General features: G+C 40.8%; 1 protein-coding gene across 7 annotated transcripts in view; it reads left to right on the forward strand.

Annotated features, from left to right (window-relative positions):
- Positions 1-20,775, forward strand: part of ryr1b (ryanodine receptor 1b (skeletal)) — a 105,466-nt gene that overhangs the window by 65,625 nt on the left and 19,066 nt on the right. For 2 of the 7 annotated variants that reach the window (XM_036214668.1, XM_036214670.1), the window contains 21 exons: positions 80-206; positions 1,282-1,390; positions 1,479-1,560; positions 1,669-1,799; positions 1,925-2,245; positions 2,433-2,673; positions 2,754-2,841; positions 3,873-3,965; positions 7,065-7,235; positions 7,448-7,507; positions 8,618-8,752; positions 8,836-8,948; positions 9,021-9,117; positions 10,544-10,650; positions 10,727-10,778; positions 10,858-10,920; positions 15,590-15,689; positions 17,062-17,141; positions 17,265-17,341; positions 18,273-18,346; positions 18,650-18,661. In XM_036214668.1, coding sequence (XP_036070561.1) covers positions 80-206; positions 1,282-1,390; positions 1,479-1,560; positions 1,669-1,799; positions 1,925-2,245; positions 2,433-2,673; positions 2,754-2,841; positions 3,873-3,965; positions 7,065-7,235; positions 7,448-7,507; positions 8,618-8,752; positions 8,836-8,948; positions 9,021-9,117; positions 10,544-10,650; positions 10,727-10,778; positions 10,858-10,920; positions 15,590-15,689; positions 17,062-17,141; positions 17,265-17,341; positions 18,273-18,346; positions 18,650-18,661 — 2,333 coding nt within the window. Of the gene's footprint in view, positions 1-79; positions 207-1,281; positions 1,391-1,478; positions 1,561-1,668; positions 1,800-1,924; positions 2,246-2,432; positions 2,674-2,753; positions 2,842-3,872; positions 3,966-4,360; positions 4,376-7,064; positions 7,236-7,447; positions 7,508-8,617; positions 8,753-8,835; positions 8,949-9,020; positions 9,118-10,543; positions 10,651-10,726; positions 10,779-10,857; positions 10,939-15,589; positions 15,690-17,061; positions 17,142-17,264; positions 17,342-18,272; positions 18,347-18,649; positions 18,662-20,775 lie in introns of all 7 variants that reach the window. The other 5 variants (XM_036214666.1, XM_036214669.1, XM_036214667.1 and 2 more) reach the window with 5 other exon arrangements.

The raw sequence follows: 20,775 nt of genomic DNA on the forward strand, positions 1-20,775 counted from the left end.
CCCGTCGTCCTTCCCCAGTGACGATAACAGCAGAAAGATTCAACTTCTTCTGAACATTTTTCACGTGTTATCGTTCAAGGACTGTGATGAAGTCGGGACCTGAGATCGTGAAGGCTGGCCTGCGACAGTTCTTTGAGAGCGCAGCAGACGACATCGAGAAGATGGTGGAGAACCTGAAACTGGGCAAAGTTTCCAGCCGAAACCAGGTCAGTGAGAATTTCTGACTGAAAAGAAGACTACTTGAGGCTTTGGGGAGTCTAAAGACCTACTTCACAGAAAATGGTGATTTTGGTGTTTCTCACATGTTCTCGTGGCATTTTTCTGATGATGGAGGACATATTTTAAGTATTTCTTTATTCCATTTGTAGACAACAAAAACATGAGCGTTTGATTTTACTTCTGATGTTGTCTGGATGATTTTTATTTTTTTTTATTGTTATTTCATGTTATTAAGGTGAACAGGGACATTTCTGTAAATGTGTTAGTGTTTTGTGTCCAATTCTTCTGATATTCCATTCAATTCAATTTTGAGTTTACACATTAATACAAATTTGCTTAGAAATACATTAATAATCTACTATATGTTTTAAATATATTGATATTAATCTGATCCAGTATACATACTGATAAATGTATCAGTGAAATAATGAGATTGTTAATATCAAACAGTGTTACATGGATTCTCTAAAGGAGAAGTTCTAACTAAAATGTTAATTAACATTGTAAACATTGTTCTTCTTCTCCTGGAGGGAGTTTCAGTTTGGCCACTAGGTGGCGATCATGCTGTAGCATTACAACTTTAACTTCAATGCTTTTTCATAGTTCTTTAAAAAAACTGTAGTATTTTAGGAAATGTAGCATTTTGCTAAAAGCTTTTGCATTTTCAACAAATCCCTTCAGCAGTTAAAGTTAATTGCGTCACTGTTTTCAGCAAAAAGTTTCAGCATCTACTTTCAGTAAACAACATTCACTCTAGACTTATCGCAGGTTAATGACATTTTTTTAGTTACATTTGTTTCTAACAGTTTTTATTGTGTTTAGGCTTTATTGTGCAGCGCTTTGTTCAAAATTTGAATTGTGTTATAGCACTGTATGAACAAAGAGGATGATGAACTTCTTGAGTTTTTGGTGACATTTGAAGACACAGGTGTGGCTTGCAGATTTTTTTCTTCTTTTTTTTTAACTCTCCCAAGTCCTGGAGACTGCATAGGAAGCCCTTTAGTGCTGTTCACATGATAAATTCATACTTAACTGATGAAGTGTTTGCGTGTCTGTGTTCAGGTCAAAGGCGTGTCCCAGAACATCAACTACACCACCACCGCTCTGCTGCCCGTCCTCACCTCGCTGTTCGACCACATCGCGCAGCATCAGTTTGGAGATGACGTCATGCGTGAGTGAAGAGCGTCAGGGGTTCACGCTGCTGAAATTGACCTGTAATTAAATAAAAATCCCTCTCTTTCTCTTGGGTTTATCCTCAGTGGATGACTTGCAAATATCCTGCTATCGGCTGATGTGCAGCATCTACTCTCTGGGAACGGTGAAGACTCCTCATGTGGAGAAGTATGAAACCTAAACGCGTTTCCGTCAAAGTCTTCTACAGTTTGGAAAGCCGCCTAAGCGAGTAAAGTCTTTCTTTTTGTGATGGTTATGTTGCTGTTTCCCCTTCAGACAGCGTCCAGCTCTGGGAGAGTGTCTGGCCCACCTGGCCGCCGCCATGCCGGTCGCCTTCCTGGAACCGACGCTGAACGAGTTCAACACATTTTCTGTTTACACCACCAAGACTCCCCGAGAGAGATCCAGTAGGTTCTGACACTTTTGTCTGTTTTCATGAAACGTAACAGTTTAAACGTGTTTCCAGAGGTAGGGAGTAATCTATTACACTGTAGTAACTTTCTGACCTCTGATTCTTCTCGTCTCTCCTCAGTTTTGGGTCTTCCCAACCAAGTGGAGGAGCTTTGCCCCGACATCCCCGAGCTGGAGATCCTCATCAAAGAGATCCACGACCTTTCAGAGTCTGGAGCTCGGTACACGGAAATGCCACATGTGATCGAGATCACGCTCCCCATGATGTGCAACTACCTGCCGCGCTGGTGGGAGAGGGGCCCGGAGAACTTCCCCGAGCAGGAGGGCCAGCTCTGCACCGCTGTCACCTCCGAGCATCTCAACCAGCTGCTGGGCAGCATCATGAAGATCGTGGTCAACAACCTGGGCATCGACGAAGCTTCCTGGATGAAGAGATTAGCCGGTCAGTCAGCCCAAAAAACAGCTTACGCTGCTTTCCTAATTACAGACAGTTATTATTTTCCTAAACAGTATGACGCATGTTGTTTCTTTTTGTCAACAATTTTCTTTCTTCCTTATGTTGAAACAACAGCTATTAAAAGACAATAACATCAGCACATCAGAGGGTAATTGATTCCTTTTTATTCCAGTTTTTGCTCAGCCAATTGTGAGCAGAGCGAAACCAGAGATGCTTAAATCCCACTTCATCCCCACCATGGAGAAGCTGAAGAAGCGCTCCTCAAAGGTAGTGGCTGAGGAGGAACACCTGCGCATGGAGGGCAAAACGGAGGTGGACAGTGAGAACGGGACCATTCGGGACGAGTTTGCCGTGCTTTGCCGGGATCTGTACGCGCTCTACCCTTTGCTCATCCGCTACGTGGACAACAGCAGGTATCCTCCAGTGCAAACATCTTTACAAAGACGGAGGTTCAGGTAGTGTTTATGAGCGAGGATGTTGCTTGTGTCTACAGGGCAAGGTGGTTGACCTGTCCAGATCCTGATGCTGAGGAACTTTTCAGGATGGTTGGAGAGGTTTTCATCTTCTGGTCCAAATCACATGTATGTATTCTGTGTTTTCTGTTGCATGATTTCTCAAAAAGCTCCAGTATTAGGACAAACCCAAACTTTTTGGAGAGCGACATGTATGACCTGTGCAGAACTAGAAGCTGTAAGTCAGAGCTTATGACTACTGACCACTTATTGTAATATTACAGGAGAAACCAAATGTTAGGAAAACAAAATAAATGGGCAGGTGAAGCAGGTTCCATGAAAAGATTTCTATACATAATTAGTAGTATCATCAGCATAAAAGTAAACTTTCACTAAAAGTGTCCTAAAACAGAGCTATAGGTAACATCTGATCCAGATAAGATCTAAAGTTTTATTGCCCTCTTGACATCCATTAGGTTAACAACCTTAAACTTTAGAACTTTAAACTATTTTATAGCAAAGAACACAGTATTTTTGTTGTTTTTTATTAGATTTCTTTCTTTTTATTCTTTTTTTTTACAAATAATCACCACTATCATTAGCACGAAGGCAATTATCTTGATGCAACTATATAAAATCGCCAGTATCATCAGCATAAAGGTGAACATCTTGATGGGACTAAAAGTGTCCTAAAACAGAGCCATGGGGAACACCTAATACTAATAGGATGTAAAGATTTTTGCCCATCTTAACATCCATTAGGTTAACCACCTTAAAGTTAGTAACTATAAAGTAAGTTATTTTAAAGAGTATTGTATTAATGTTGTTTTGTTTTGTATAGTTTTTTAAACATATAATCACCTTTATCATCTGCATAAATGTCTAAAAGTGTCCTAAAAAGAGACATGGGAACATCTAATCCAAATAGGATACAAAGATGTGTTGCCCATCTAAACATCTGTTGGGCTAACAACATTAAAGTTAATAAAAATAAAGTAGGTTAAGAGTTTTGTATTAGACTAATTTTGTATCATATAATTTTTCTACAATTTCTAAAGTTTACTTAAATTATTTCTTAAAGCAACCAAAGTAAAATGACTCAGTACTTTGTAACTAGAAGTTCTGTTTTGCTTTAATATCTTTGACATGATCTGTTACAGAACTTCAAAAGGGAGGAGCAGAACTTTGTGGTGATGAATGAGATCAACAACATGTCCTTCCTCACTGCTGACAGCAAAAGCAAGATGAGCAAGGTACGAGCTGGAAAAGCCAAACTAAAGCACGTCTGACTGTTATTTTTTTTTTGCCTGGTAAATGTGTAAGTCCTGTTAAAGCGAGCACTAACTCCCGACACGGAAAATGTCTCGCGAACATCACACATTCCAAGCAGGAAGGAATTCAAGAGAAATAATCTTTTATCATTTTTTAACCTTTCTTGAAATACTCCAGCTCATTCTGTTACTAACCTTTTCCAGTCATTTAGAACGATTTACTTCATCTACCGCAGGAATGTTAGACTAACGTGTCCGTTAACCCACACTGTTCTTTTCCAGTGGGAGTGGCTGTGTTTTCGTTGAGCAGTTCAAGTGTTTTTCTAACTGTGTTCTCCCCTTTGATCCTGTGTCGGGGTTGGACGCCGGGCGTCTAGGCCGGAGACGGAGAGGTCAGATTGGGTTTGTGCACGAGCGCTGTGCTGACCGCATGGCACACTGGGTTTGGGAAGCATTTCATCAAGCCCTCGTGTGGAACACCCCTTTTCTTTCTCGATCAGACCCTGTCAGTCACAGGTGTACAAACACACCACGCCAGGCCTCCGGAGTCCGAGCTTTGGTGTGTTTGTACACGCGTTTGTATGTGTGCGACTGGGGGGTCTGGAAGGCTTGATGAAAGCGTTTTGCTGTAGGTCTCTTTAGTCTGAGAGGTTTCATGGTGCTGGGCGGGCTCTGTCTATGTACTGGCACCACCGAGCACCATCACCCTGTCTTTGTTTGATCAGTGAATGTTCTAGATCTAGACCGCTCCTGTTGGACTCACTATGGTGGAGACGACATCACTTCCTGGTTTTAGAATTTCACACTCATTCTTTTTTTTCCAGCTTTGGGGATTGATTCCACCGTCGGGAGACTCGTCTCAGTTTTAGTTTTAGTGTTTATCAAAGGTTATTTTTACTCTTCCCATTAGATTTGTGTGATCCATCATCTACTGGATCTATGAGGATTCTGTTGTTATTAGCTGGATTCATTTATCCGAGTCGTGTTCATTAAATTCATTAAATTGGCTTAAATTAGATATATTTGTTTTCCTTTTGCTGTGGGACGTTATCTGATCATCTCAGTTAATAATTTCTTCTTCACCCGCATTCACTCTCAAACTGAGAACATTAGCTTGAGGTCCAGAATGGGGTACAGATGGTTTCTGCTTGTGCTCAAGTGAAAGTTGTTCAAGCACTTTCATTGGAAAAACAGAGCCTGACAGGAGATGATCGCACAGACTGGTCCTCAGAAGTACAGAAGTTTAGTCATGTGATTCGGAGGAGAAATTACATTCAGCCATAGTACAACATAGTGCTGGGCAATATGGAAAAAATTGTATATCATGATATTAATTATTTTATATCGCGATGATATCACGATATACACCATTTGCTTCAAAAATCAAAGGTATTTAAACTAACTTTTTGTTTTTTTGTTTTGTTTTTGATCATTTAACAACAAATCCTGACAATGTCATCCACAGTTTTCCATCCTCAAAGTTCTGCAACATTTTAATGCAAATCTGTTGCTTTTCTCAGCGACAGAATCCACTGATTCGCATTGATCACATCCGTTTTTTAGCTGTGCAGAACAGCCTATCAGCGAGGCTGCATTTCTCTTCAGAATCCGCTGGAGTTACGTTAATTGTTGAAGAGTTACCATAACCAAACAATATAAACGCTGGAGCTAAAGCTCAGGTGTTAAGGCTAACTCGGTTTTTTAGAACTTATGTCAGTGAGCGGAACTTCAGTCTCAATTTTTGAGCAATTCAATTCAATTCAATTCAATTTTATTTATATAGCCCAAAATCACAAAATAATTTGCCTCATTGGGCTTCAAAATATGAACAATAGTTAAAACTAAACAGACTAAATAAACTGGTTATCCGTGCCCTTAGACCCTCCCTCGCGGAAAGGGGCAGTAAGGGAGCAGAGAAGAAGCACTCGCTAGTTTTACTTTGAAAACAGAAAGCTCCGGTGACAGTAGTAATGCACGTTCGGCTTTGCTTCAGTTCATAAAGTCTAATCCAGCATTATTCTGTATTTCAAAGCAATAAATATTTTTACAACACTACTATATTTGTAAAGATCACAAATCAGCGATCTTGGACATTGTGAATATTCGTCCTCGAATTTTCTGAGCAGATCATGAGAATCTGAGTGCTACTCGGATACTTGTTACAACCCTGTTCTACAGCGGAGGATCCTGTAATCATAAGTCCAAATATGACGAGTTGGGAGTGAGAACGTGTAGCGTAGTCACCTGTACCTGTACAGGTGCTGCAGGTTTTTAGGTTGTCTGTGCCCGTGGGGGGTCATAGAGAGGAACGGCTCCATCTTAGGGTGAGCACAGGTGGGTCTTACAGTTACCTTGAAGCTTGTACGGTCACCGTGAGAGACGGCATGTAAATGGAACGTACCATTGTCGTGGGTGGGGGACGTGTATTGTGAAGTATTTGTAAGGACATTTTTCTAATGTACGGGTGATGCTGTCGTACGATGTTCTTAACCATATTCTAGCTGTAAAGTGTGAGTACTGTCTCCTTACTGACTGCAGACACAAATGCTGCACCACGGGGTGTGCATGTGATATATAAGTGAACGCAGGACGCCTGTAGGATGAAGCTTCTCTGATTATCTAATTTCCTCATTTCTAAACTCAGTCCCCGGACTATCCACCCTTACAGACGTGAGCCTCTACACTCGTGTGGCGTGTTCAGAGCTCTGTATTTTCCATGCATGTGTTGGTTTTTCCCTTGTGGCCATGCTTTGGTAACTACGGGGCTTGAAGCTGATCAGGTGTTGCAGGAAACGGTGAGAAGAGCTCCAGAGCGATGGATCTGTTCCGAGGAACAATCCCAGCCAGTGCAATACTAACAGTGAGGCTACGTTTGGTCTAACCTGTGAGTTGAAGCTGCAGCCAAACACAGAAAGTTTGACTGATTCTTCTTTGACTTGTTGCTTCACTTTCTCAGCATGTTTGCAAAGCGTTTCTCCACAGACGATTTAAGGAGAATTCACAAATTATTCTGTTGGACAAAAAATGGTTTTCATGTTGTCATTAACCAGAAACGTGTTTGTTGTTTTTGACTGTCGTCAGTCCGGAGGCTCGGAGCAGGAACGCTCCAAGAAGAAGAAGAGGGGGGACCGCTACTCCGTGCAGACCTCCCTGATTGTGGCGGCCCTGAAGAAGATGCTTCCCATCGGCCTCAATATGTGCTCTCCTGCGGACCAGGAGCTCATCAATCTGGCCAAGATCAGATACTCACTGGTACCTCGGTCCATCTGAAGAGAGTTTTCAGAGAATAGGAAAACTGGCCTCATGAAATGAAAGAGATTGTTGTCATCTGTCTGAGTACAGACCTTCCTGCAGTTACATTTTAAAAACCGTTTTCATTTTATCACTTTAGTTTGCTGTTAAATCGGTTTAAGGAATAGTATTTTTAACAATGAATTAACCGTCTGTCCTCTAAATCTCTGTAGAAAGACACAGACGAGGAAGTGAGGGAGTTCCTGCACAACAATCTGCATCTTCAGGGGAAGGTGAGACTCTTTCTTGTTTTCTAGTCACATTCAGTTGAAAATCAGGATTGGCTTAAAGTGAATAAAAAAAAACATGCAAACTTTGAAAACAGTTTGAAACTAAAAAGTAATAAACTTGGGGGAAAAAAAGCAACATTTTCATCTTTCTTTGTAAAATGTTTTCAAAATGACAGCCATCTCACAACGCAAAATAATGTTAAAAAAACAATTTTTTTTTTTAATTTAAATTTAATTGAATGCTTTCTGATCATATTGGTCTTAGTTTTTTATGGATTGAATTAAACCTATCTCTAAACAATTGTTATCATAATGAAATGATGATTTTGAAAGATAAAATAACTTGTGTTTCAATGGTCACTTCATTGTTTTGGTAGAGAAAATAACATATTTAAACTTTTTTGTGGTGGCAGGAATTGATAAAAAAGGCTAACTAATTATTTGCAAATAAAAGATGTTTCCAAAACAATCCCAAACCTTCAAACGCTGCGACGGGAGACTCTCAGCTGACCTGGGAACCCCTCAGGATCCCCCCAAAGGAGCTGGAGGAAGTGACCGGGGAGAGGGAAGTCTGGGTGTTTATGCTTAGACTCCCGTCCCCCCAAAACCCGGCCACTGAAGAGCGGAAGAAGAGAGACGACAAACATTTGTTGACAGGATTATTTACACATCTTTCTTATTCTTAAATTTATATAAAAATGAAAAAAATAAATTAAACCAATTAAAAAAAAAATTAATCGCAAATCTGAAAAAAATTAATGACGCCATTTGTCGGAGGGCGGGACTTTCGCGGAGTTTCCTCAATTTTTAGACAATGTTGGTGCTCATTATTGTGGAAAACTCATGTCGGTCCCCATTCCAAAGTAGAATAGAATAGAATAGAAATACTTTATTCATCCCAAACTGGTAAATTTGGCAAATAGAATAATGATCGGTTTCCTTGTTGGATTTCTAATAGACAGCTCTTTTTTTTTTTAATTTAATTGAAACCTTGCTGAACTATTGCCAGTGAATAAAAATAATATAATATGATGTATAAAATTGTTTCCTTTTGTGTTTGTGTGGTAAAAGTGTGGTAAGGTAAAAGCTCACCTCGGTCTCTGTCATCTTCAGGTTGAGGACCCGGCTATGCGCTGGCAGATGTCTCTGTACAAGGAGCGGTCTGGAAACACCGAGGATGCAGAGGACCCAGAGAAGGTGGTGAAGAGGGTGCAAGAGGTGTCAGCCGTCCTCTATCACATCGAGGTGGTGAGTACAGCTGGAGGCGGAGCCAGTCTACACCAAAACCAAAGCAAACCTGCAAGAAGCAAAGTGATTCTGCTCTCCTTTAGACCGAGCATCCCTACAAGTCCAAAAAGATGGTTTGGCACAAGCTGCTGTCCAAGCAGCGCCGCAGGGCAGTGGTGGCCTGCTTCAGGATGACGCCTCTCTACAACATCCCCACGTAATGACCCCCCCTTTACCACACAAACGGACCCGCGGGGTAGTTTTGAAGAGCCGGTTCTGTTGTCTGCAGGCATCGAGCCATCAACATGTTCTTGGACGCCTACAAACGCAACTGGTTGGAGAACGAGGGTTACTCGTTTGAGGACAAGATGATCGACGACCTGTCAGTAAGTACAGTAATTGTGAGGCGGGCGCTTTGTCATCGCCGCCATACACTCGCATCATCAGGAGCGCCCGTCAAACTGCTCATCAGCTCAGAAAACTGAAACGTGCAGCAAAGTGACACTTTGAGGAATGAAGACGAGTTCAGTAGAGAGTCAGAAAGCTAAAAAAAATCAGGTTCAGGTGATTTTAAATGTATCATGTTATTAGTATTTTAGAAACTGCAGATTTGTGATTTACACAAAAGCCATGATGCAGGAGAAGCATCTAGAAGCAACTTTTTGTTTTTAATTCATTAAATCATCCTTTAACCACAAACTAACAACTGTGCCTTCCTCAAAATGTAAAATCTCTTTTGCATATAAGAAAGTCAAAGGATTCAAAGTTAAATTACATTTTATTTATATAGGCGAATTACACAACACTGTTATCTCAACAGGCGTCACACTGGTTATCGTCCAAACACATAAAATCAATCATACAGTTTAAGCAATTGCTGGTTGCTAAACTAAACAGACTAAGGTAAACTGGGCATCCCTGCCCTTCTCTGTGAGGAAAAACTCCTAAAAAAGAAAAAAGAAGAAACCTCAGGGATGTCCACTTGAAGGAGAGATCCTCTCCCAGGATGGGAGATTAGCTTATCTAACTCTACAACTACGTGTTTTATAGAGTGTAGCAGACGGGCTTCATCCAGATGGAGCTGGGGGAACAGTGGAGAGGTGGGGGTGGGGGTGCACGGCCAAAGACAGGAGCACAGACGAGCCACCTGGAATCTCCCCTGGAGGAGAGTTGGAAAGAGGAACAACACATGAATCACACTGCACCAAACAGAATAGATCCAAAGCAGGAAAGCAGCATAAGAGTTTCATTCAAGCAAAAAAATCTACATAGTTCATCTGTAAAACAGGATAAACGGGGTCACAGGGTTGCTGGAGCCTATCCTAGCCACTGCTGGGTGAAGGTTCACCCTGGATTGGTGGTCTGTCTGTTGTCATCAGTTAACATAAGAAGATTGTTTTTGGACTGTGAGAGCAAACCGGAGAAAATGTATGAAAGGACCCAGCTGGGATTCGAACAAGAACCTTCTTGCTAAGAGGCGAGAATGCCAACCACTACACCACTGTGCAGCTTCAAGTCATTTATTTCAAAAGAAAACAAAGAGTATAGAGAGAGATGAGCTCATTTGGACCAAAAATCAAACTAATCTGATTTAATTTAGCCTTAAATATTAAATATTAGTTAAAGAAAATTTGAATTTTTAATCACTTGTTAACAAATATCTTTGTTTGCAGTTTGATGAATTTAAATCCAACTTTTACAAAGTAAACTGTTCTGGATTATTTCAGTCACAGAGGATCCTTTATTTTCAAAATAAAAGTCCTTGGAAAAAATCCCTCGATCTTTGTCATGACTCGTGTAATCTTTGTGTAGAAAGCCATGGAGGAAGAGGAGGAAGAGGAAGAGGAGACGGAGAGGAAGCCGGACCCCCTCCACCAGCTGATTCTTCATTTCAGCCGCACCGCCCTCACGGAAAAGACGTGAGGCGTGTTGAGACGTTCAGTCCCTGTGTGTTTTCTGCTGCTGTTCTCACGCCTTCCTGTCGTCTGGCTTCAGTAAACTGGACGTGGATCATCTGTACATGTCCTACGCTGACATTATGGCAAAGGTGCGCCCCCCCCACACACACACATGAGAAAGCCCTCTCAGTGCCGCGGGCGTCTGACCTGCTGCTCTTCTTTCACCAGAGCTGCCATATTGGTGAGGAGGACGAAGGGGGAGATCAGGAGGGGGAGGAGCCATCCTTTGAGGTGCGACAGACAGAGATGGTATGGGGGGACCAGGGGAGGGGACACAGGGGAGTCGGCGAGGACGCAGCTCCCCGCCCACCGAGTGACCACACCGTGACATCACACCCGGCACACCCCCCCCACCCCACTCTTTCCACAGCATATCTCTCTTTTCCCGTCTCTCCTGCTGCAGTGGACTGACCTGTGCATGCATCCACTGGGCCCCCCCCCCGAGGTGGACCCAGTTTGTTCCTCACGCACGACGTGGGTGCAGAGAGATGGTGCAGACAAAGACCAGAAAATGACTTCTTAGCTCCACAATCACAGCTTGCACACCTCAGAAATCAATGTGGACTTTTCTTCTCCTAAAAGTGTTGGAGGCTGGGATGTTTGTAGTTGAGCTGCGTTCACACACAACGCCATTCCTGCAGCACGGGGTCCAGTTTGATATAAGTCAATGTACAGACCATTGACTGCATATGAAAACTGGACCGAGTGACTCCTCCCTCCCTGGGTTCCAAACAGGAAGTAGTCGCTGGCTCCAATAAGCCAAAACCCCATAGACTTCTATAGAGACTCAGTCGTTCTATTAGTCAGAATAACCATTCTTGATCTGATACCTTTTTTTGTAACATGTTCTTAATAATCCTCATTTTTGTATTAATATTTTTCTGTAGAGCAAGTTAGAAACTGGCCAATCAGATGCCTCAATAAAAGTGGGTGGAGCCTGCTTGCCCCCACCTTCAATACGTTTGACAGATTTCATGTAGCCTGCTTTCAATGTAGGGGTGTAGCTTTCCAGCAACCTCACTCTTGATTGGTTGCCATACAGGTTGCCATAGAGACGTTGACTTAGACCAAGTTTGACCAATCACTGTTTACCGACATCTTCTGGCTCCAACATGGCAGCGTCTACATCACAAAGAAATGGCCACTGAGTTGACTTCACTTTGTTGGAGCCAGAAGTGAACTGTTTTCTCAGGGTGACGTCACCCAAATCGTTATCAAAATTATAGAAATAAAAAAAAAATGAAACATGATTTTGCAATGACACTTTCCATAAATCATAATTATGTGAATTAACACAAACTTACGACAAAGTATTCAGGCCAGTTTACAAACAACATTTTTTTAATTACGACTTTAAATCTCGTAAATTTCCGAGAAAAAAAGTCGTAACTGTTAAAATATGAGAGTAAAGTTGGATATATTTATGACTTAAAAAGTCACAGGCAGAACTTTTTTCTCGTAAATTTAAGAGTTTTTTTCTCTTACATTAACAAGATTAAAAGAAATAAATTTACAAGAAAAAAACGTTTATATTACTTTTTCTTTTTTTATTTTTTGGTGGCCCTAATACTCCGTTGTCAAACTAACTCACGTGATAAGTCATAAAACACGGATGTGAACAATACTTTGATGTACAGCAGATACATTCAAATTTCTGCCACGGCACTAGCGCTCATCATCTATCAAAGGAGATGTTGGCGTCTTATTCAGGCTATGGAGTGGCGGGCTGCATGGGAGTGACTACAGATGAAGAGATTTTGAGAAATTGATGGTTTTACAGAGGAGCTGTGGATCCAACAATTCTGCATGACACGCTCAACTTCTGATGCAAGAAGGTAAATTCTTTTGTGATTTTGGGCTATATAAATAAAATAAAAAATAAAATTGATGAGCTGTGGGACCTCAGCGCTGTATCTGGTTGTTGGACACTTGACTCATTTAATTCAAAAAAAGTGTTTCCATTGCAGTTTTGTGGATATGTCATTTTGATATGCCTCAAAAACCACCTCCTCCAAGCACATGCATTGATAAATGTGAGGTTTTTTTTTTAAATTGGCAAATTTATTATCGCAAATTCAATGGAAACGCAGTTAATGGTACAGATGTGTTCCTGTGGCACATTTTAGGTGATGGTTCCTGAGTTCAATTATCTGAACTTTGGAGAAGAATTTGCGTCGTGTCAAACGATAAGGAATTCAGCTTTGGCCGTGATGATGATGATCAGTGGGTGGAGCCCACAACCAACATGGAGGAGAATCTGATTGTTTTCCTCCTGAAATTTATATTTTTCTTATTTCCATTAAAACAATCTTCTCATTTTATTCTTGTTTAAAGAATTTTATTCTTTTTGTTTTCCCTCCTCGGACTAAGGCGGGACAGCAGGTCGTCAAACTGGGTCACAGGAAGACAGAAGTACCGCTGAAAGCGACTGAAGCTCAATCTAGTGAGAGAATCTCTGAATGATCTCATGAACACAGACATGGAGATGTGATGACTGATGCTTTGAATGGATCTGTCATCATCATCATCCATGTTTTTCTACATCGACTGTATATTATATATACAGTCGAATTTTCCATGTTGCGATGACGCTAGCATCTTTGGACAGTAGCTCCTCCCACATGCAGCAGCAGCGAATTTGCCGTTTGAATCGCGTTGGGTGTGAACGCAGCGTTAGAGATCCACTGCTTGTCCTGGAGGGTAGCATTACACCGCTCTGCACTGTGAAATCTCTGTAAGAATGAGTTGTTTTCTGATCTGCACATCCCGACGGTTCCTCTGTGGACGCTGTGCTCTGAAATGTGATGCTGCCTTTCACGACCTCATGGTTGGCTGCCTCTCATCCATCCTCGCCAAGCGTGCTCTCTTCCATTCATGCTGCACGTATGTGCCCGGCCCCGCCCCCAGCCTGGCGTCACCTGCACTAACTAACCCATCTTCACTGAATTGGACTCTGCTAACACGCCTCCCTCTCTGTGCTCACCCAAAACCTCAGTCCAAGCCCAGACACTCCCACGCTCTTCATCCACACACTCACCATCCTCTTCCTCTCACAGTCAACACAAGTGACCACCACCCACCTCCACACAACACTTTGACTTTCCCACGTCAGGCTTACGAGGGAGGGGGGCGGAGGGAGGGGTATATGTTGGTCTGTGTGCTTTGGGAGGGGCTTTGTGCATGGGGTGCTGGGGGAGGATCTAACCTCTTTTGTCAACAGGATGATTGACTATGGTGGACATGAAAGACTGCATTTTGACCCCAAATTGATGTTTTGTTGAGTTAAGACCAGAGTAGAGTAGAGTAAAGTAGAGTGGTATACATTAGAGTAGAGTAAAGCTCAGTAGAGTAGAGTACATTAGGGTTGAGTAGCTCAGACTACATTACAGTAGAGTAAAGTACAGTAGTGTAGAGTACATTAGAGTAAAGTACAGTAGAGTTGGGTATATTAGAGTGCATTACAGTAGAGTAGTGTACATTAGAGTAAAGTATAGTAGAGTATATCAAAGTAAAATACATTAGAGTAGAGTATATCATAGTAAAGTAGAGTAAAGTACAGTACGGTAGAGTAGACTATATAAGAGTAGAGTATATTAGAGTAAAGGACATTGAAATAGAGTAATGTACAGTAGAGTATAGTAAAGTACAATAGAGTAGACTACATTCGAGCTGAGTAGTGTAGAGTACATTAAAATGTAATTCATTAGAGTCGAGTAAAGTACATTAAAGTATAGTAGAGTAGAGTAGTGTTCAGTAGAGCACAGGACATTACAGCGGACTACATTAGATTAAATACATTTACATAGATTTACATGGAGCGAATTAGATTAGAGAAGATTAAAATAGAGCAAATTGGAATAGAATAGATTAGAAGAGGTTAGAGTAGATTAGAGTAGATCAGATCAAATGTGATTACATTAGAATCAGTAAAATACATATTGAGATATGACCAACCAGATTATGTTGTAATTCATCCAATAAGTTGATTAATTAAGTTGAAAGTGTATTACTAAATAATTATATTACATAACTATAATATAATTGATTAGAATTGGTGAAATAAAGCTATATTTAAAAAAACTTTGATTAAGTTGTAAATAATTTAATAGTATTCCTTTTCTATTAACATAGATTAGATCACCATCACCATATCAGGTTTGGTAAAATTAGGTTTATTATTATTATTATTAGATAATTAGATTAGTTAATGAACTAGATTATAATATCCTAGATTATATTGTAATATATTTACAGAGATTACATTGTTATAGATTAGATACATATATTTAATCCAACAGTAACAGTAGTTTTGTAGCTCCTTTGCTTTTGTTTGAAAATTGTTTTCATTGTTTAAAAAATGATTATAGAAAAAATACAAAATAAAATGTTTCTAGGAAGCTCAGCTATTTTTGTTCATAACTTAGTGATTTAGTTTGCATCAAATGTGTGAAATTAGATTTAAATAATTCAGAACATTTTGAGGATCTTTTTTTCTTTATATTCAAACTAATCGACCAGGAGGGCCTTCTCCCTGGGGGGTTGGAAGTGGGTCGGTTTGTTGGGGAGTGCATGATGTGTTGATGAGAAACCAGCTGCTGCTTCCTTTAAGAAGAAGCTCTGCTGTGAGGTGACGGATCTGCTGCCTCTGAGTGAAGTGAAGAGCTGGAATAACTGCCTCCATCACTAACACACATCGTGTGCAAGAGAACGTGCGCGTGAGAGAGAATACAGGAAGTGAACGACACGAGGAGAAACCAAAAGACTCAACAACAGTCACGGTGTGACAAACAGGAAGGATGCTCCTAGTTTGGAGGATGTGTGTGAGTGTGTGTCTGTGTGGGGGGCAGTGCAGCGTCTGTGGGCGGGGTTACAGCCGTGTCCTCCTCGCTCTCCTCCGCAGGAAAAGGAGATGGAGAAACAGAGGCTTCTGTACCAGCAGTCCCGTCTGCACAACCGCGGGGCTGCAGAGATGGTGCTGCAGATGATCAGCGCCTGCAAAGGTGCCAGCTGCACACACACCTGCAGGTTCTCCTGACCACTGAAGATGCAGCAGCACCTCAATAGAAATGGAGCAACTAGAAAACACTCAGCCGTTTCAGCTTGACTGAAAAGAACAGAAAACATGTTTTACAAACTGACTTTTTCATCTTTAGAGGAAAAATCAAACATTTGACACACGTTTTAGTACATCTCCTTCCTATGATAAGACTATCACATCATTGATCGGTAGCTTTTTGTAATCTTCCTAAATTCATATTCATATTTTTATTTGAATTGTTAACAAAATATTTTTTTCAGTTTTTATTTCACTAAGCTGAACTTCCATCTTTTTTTTTCTGTCTATGAAAAATGTTTGATACTTTTACTATAAAAATATGAAACTTCACTGACACTTTACTTAAAAGGTTTATTTACTTTTGGAGACAGTAGTGCATTTGGTTTGTTTATTTCATACTTAAAATCCTACAATTCCTTCAAATTATTTTCGTCTTTGCTTTTTTTATTTTTTTACTTCTTTAAATTTATTAATTTTATGTTATTTTCTATATTATTTTATTTTATTTTGGGACAATTTCCATTGCTGCTACCCGGAATTAACACACACAAAAAAAATACAAACATGTTAAATTAATTGTCAAGGAAAAATGTTCTTGGGTTCTCCAGGGTTTAATTCCATTATATAAATGTAAATAATAGCTTTCTTTTCTATTCTATTCTATTCTATTCTATTCTATTCTATTCTATTCTATTCTATTCTATTCTATTCTATTCGACTCCACACGGCATGCTACTCTACTTTACTCTACCCTTCCCTGCTCTACTCTACTCTGCCCCACCCTACTCTACTCTACTCCACCATAACCTACTCTACTCTACCCCACAGTACTCTACCCTATCCTACTCTACCTTCCTTTACTCTACTCTACTCTACTCTACTCTACTCTACTCTACTCTACTTTGCATTACTCTACTCTACCCCCTCTACACTCTATTACTCTAATCTGCTATACTATACTATGAACCATCTTTGCTACCATACCCTACTTGACTCTCTCTACTCTACATCACTCTATTCTACTCTACCCTTCTCTACACTCTATTACTCTACTCTACTCTACTCTACTCTACTCTACTCTACTCTACTCTACTCTACTCTACTCTACTCTACTATACTCTTCTCTATTCAACTCTACTCTTTCATGGTTGAGTCCAGTGAGAAACCTTCCTCAGTCTGAGTCGATTTCTCTGCAGCTTTCATGAAACAGGAGCCTCTTTCTTATTCCTAACTTCAGTCTGGGAAGAACATGGGATTTAGGGAACATGACCTAGTTGTTGATATTACATCCTGCCCTCATATGTTTTTGGCTGCAGGTGAACCTGGAGTCATGGTTTCTTCTACTCTCAAACTGGGAATCTCCATCCTCAACGGAGGCAACAGCGATGTGCAGCAGGTAATCCGGAAAAGTCTGGAATATCTTCACCGGATTATTAATTTCTGGGGATTTTGTTTTCTGTGCAGCGTCCACGTTTTCATCAGATTAATAATAAAATCTGTCTCTTCTGTCTGCATGCAGAAAATGCTGGATTATCTGAAGGATAAGAAGGATGTGGGCTTCTTCCTGAGCGTTCAGGCTCTGATGCAGACCTGCAGGTTTGAGACTCTATGCTCCTCCTGATAGAAACCTGTTAGACCAGGGGTCCCCAACCCTCAGGCCATGGACCGCTACCAGCCAGTGGCTGAGAGAAAAGAATCACAATTTAAGTTTTTTTATTTTATTTATAATCTGATTATGAAGGAACTTTTATTTTGGAAAACTCATGTTTTTTTTTTTTTCATTATTGACGTATGTCACGTCTTTTGGTCGCCAGTTAAAATCCATCCACTACTTTCTCACAGCAGCTAAATTAAAACTACCAAGTTAGCAAAGTTAGTATAAAAAACATATTTGAAACATGTATTTTTTTCAGAAGAGACGGAGAGGAAACAAAAGAGGAGCCTTCCTCTTCAAAATAAAATAAATCTGTATTTAACAAATTCCTCCTTTAGCCAAACCCTTTAAAAACCCTCTTAACTCTAAATATGGATTTCTTAAGACAATTTTTCCCACAGACCATATTAATAATTCACAATATTCAGCAACCAGCTGTCTAACGTTTGAAGGATGTTGCTAATAAAGTTATTGAAACAGGGGATTCATAATTTTATTATATTAAAATGTGACAATTTTTTCTTTTTGTGTTTATCTGTTGTTGTAGTTGTACTAGGTGGAAGCTGTTGTCTCATTTTGTAGCTTCCTCTGGATCACATTTTGATGGTTCCTCCAAGAACTCTAGTTTACAAATACAGTTTAAAGCAGCTGCAGATATTTTACAGAGAATGAAGATAAACTTTACTCTCGAAAGTTAAGGGAAACTGAAAGCTTTAAAAATAAAAATGTGACGCTCACTTTCGCTGGTCTGTTAAAATATTGTCCGACAATAAAGCGGTCCGCGGCCTGAAAAAGGTTGGAGACCGCTGCGTTAAATGAGTCCAAATGGTTCTGTTTGTAGGGTTGCCTTCTAATCCGTCTGAGTGTTTGCAGCGTTTTGGACTTGAACGCCTTTGAGAGGCAGAACAAGGCAGAAGGTCTGGGGATGGTTTCAGAGGAGGGCACCAGTGAGTACGGCGGAGATCCTCCGCTCCGTCACGCACACACACACATGCACACCCCACACACACACATGCTGCCTGGTGTCCGTGCTGCTCGGTGGTTCTGCATTCTGAGGTCATGTATGTGTTCGGTCTGAGCGGTGTGTGCAGGCTCCAGCATTTTGACTGTTCTGTCTGACACTGACAGCCATCGGGGGTTCTGGACTCACTCCGTCTCTCTGTTCTTCTCTCCCCCCACATCGTTCTCATTTCCCGTTTGATCCTTTTATCCCACGTCCTTCCTACCTATGCTGCTCTCGCGGCTCTCAGATACAGAACGCGGTAAATTCTGTCTTATTTCTCTTCCTTTCTCTCCTCTCTGTCCTCTGTCTTTCTTTTCTGGATCCTAATCTCCTAACTCGTCTTCTCTTTGCTGTGGAACTTAATATGCATTTCATTTCACACTCAAGGACTCCATGAAAACAAACTCCACCCTCGTCTTCTTACTGCGAAGGAAAGAAGCCGTTGTGGGGTTTGATTCTCATCCTTGAGTGTATGATCACAGATCTACTGTAGCTCCACCCCTTTAATGATCTGACCTTCATGAGGAAGATGAGGTAGCTCCCATCTTCCTCCTTAAAAGCTCAGGCTGATCCAAGAAATGAAATGAATTGCAGCAGCAGGAGTTCTGTTTTCTTTGTCGGGACATAAAAATCTCCCAAATTAACCTCACATCAACAGTATTAGTCATAAAAGCAGAAAATGTCCACAAATGGATAAATATGATCCGTCAGTATTGATTGAAAATAATCATTAGCAAGCTTAAGAAGATTTTTTTTAACACACCGTCTCTGTCTTTTGGGTAGTTATTGGTTAGTAGCTTACAGATGAATTGAATAATGACAACAGACTGTACGTGAAAAAAGGGAACAACCACTGACTGTATCTGATAACTGGAGTGAGTGGATATGAATGGTTTCACTTCAAACTCCAACCAAACCAAGTCAACTCAGTTGATGTTTTTTGCTATACGGACACCGCCATGTTGGAGCCAGTGAGCAGTGATTGGTCCAAGAGGGTCTGAGTCGTCATTTCTAGGGTTTCCAGTGGTAGGGGTGAAAGGCCACACCCCTAAAACTTGAAGGTGGGCTGCATTAAATCTGTCAACCAGCAGGACTCCCCCTACTTTAATTGAGGCTCCTGATTTGTCAGTTTATAACTTAAATATATTTCACTTCGGAAAACATATCGTGGAAAATAGAGGATTAAGACCAGCTTCAAATAGGGTAGTAGAGCAAGGAATGGTAAATGGCGTCCATGGGTATTGTGCTATACAGTCCCACCCACCCTTTCACACTGATGGCGGCTCCACTGGCGCCAAACTGTAACCATCAGGAGAAACGTGGGGTTCAGAACCCCAACCTGCGATCTTCAGAGATCGACCGCTCCACTTTTGTCCCTCGGCTGCCCACTCAATGGTTATCCTGACCAATGGAATGACTGAGTAACATAGAAGTCTATGGGATTTTGGCTTCTTGGAGCCAGGAGGTACTTCCTGTTTGGCAAACTGCGGCCCGGGGGCCATATCCGGCCCATTACACTTGTTATTCTGGCCCGCCAAACTAGAATAGATGATTTTGGTTGTTCGTATGTTTTACTTTCCCTCCTGTAGTTCAGGCGTCTCCCCATAGATGCCGCACTACATATAAATTCACTTTTGTTCAGGCACGGAAAGTTATTCTGCAGTCATGTAGCGTTGGAGGATTTGTTGTTTTTCCGATATTCTTATGGAATTTCCAAGTTGGACAGTCGTTGTTCCGATTACTCCAACACCACATGAACGCAGCATTTCCCCGAGTTTGAGTTTTTCTCTGAGAAACATCCACCCATTGGTGATAATTAGTGCTGCAGCATACGATTATTATAATAACCGACTAATCACCAATTATTTTTCCCGATTAGTCGACTAATCAGGTCATGTGCAAACTGGATGTAAATCTTAACCATCCTTACCTTTAAAATCTAGATTTATAGCATTACCTGTGATAATGCTCGTGTGAATGCTGTAAGCTTAATTTGGCTGATGAAGATGCTAGTGCTAACAGCTGAAGATGCTGAAATTGATAGCTTAAAGTGATGAAGTTGCTATCTGAAAACACTGAATCTAATAGCCAGCTAAAATATTGGTTAAATGCAAAATTTGCCTAAAAAAGCTGAAAAATTCCCCAAATTAGCCAAAACAGATGGTATGTAGCTGAAATATTAGCTAAACTCCAAAATAGCCTAAAAAAAACTTAGTTCCAGAAAGCTAACAAAATTCCATCTTAAATTTCAACTTTACTACACTCAGACTTCATATATAATAAAGTAACGACTAGTTGACTATTTTAATAATCACTATTGATTAGTCGACTAACTGTGGTTGGCCTAAAATGGCACTAAAATAAGAACAAAAA

The sequence above is a fragment of the Oryzias melastigma genome, linkage group LG13 (assembly GCF_002922805.2).
Source record: "Oryzias melastigma strain HK-1 linkage group LG13, ASM292280v2, whole genome shotgun sequence".
NCBI classification, from domain to species: Eukaryota; Metazoa; Chordata; class Actinopteri; order Beloniformes; family Adrianichthyidae; genus Oryzias; species Oryzias melastigma.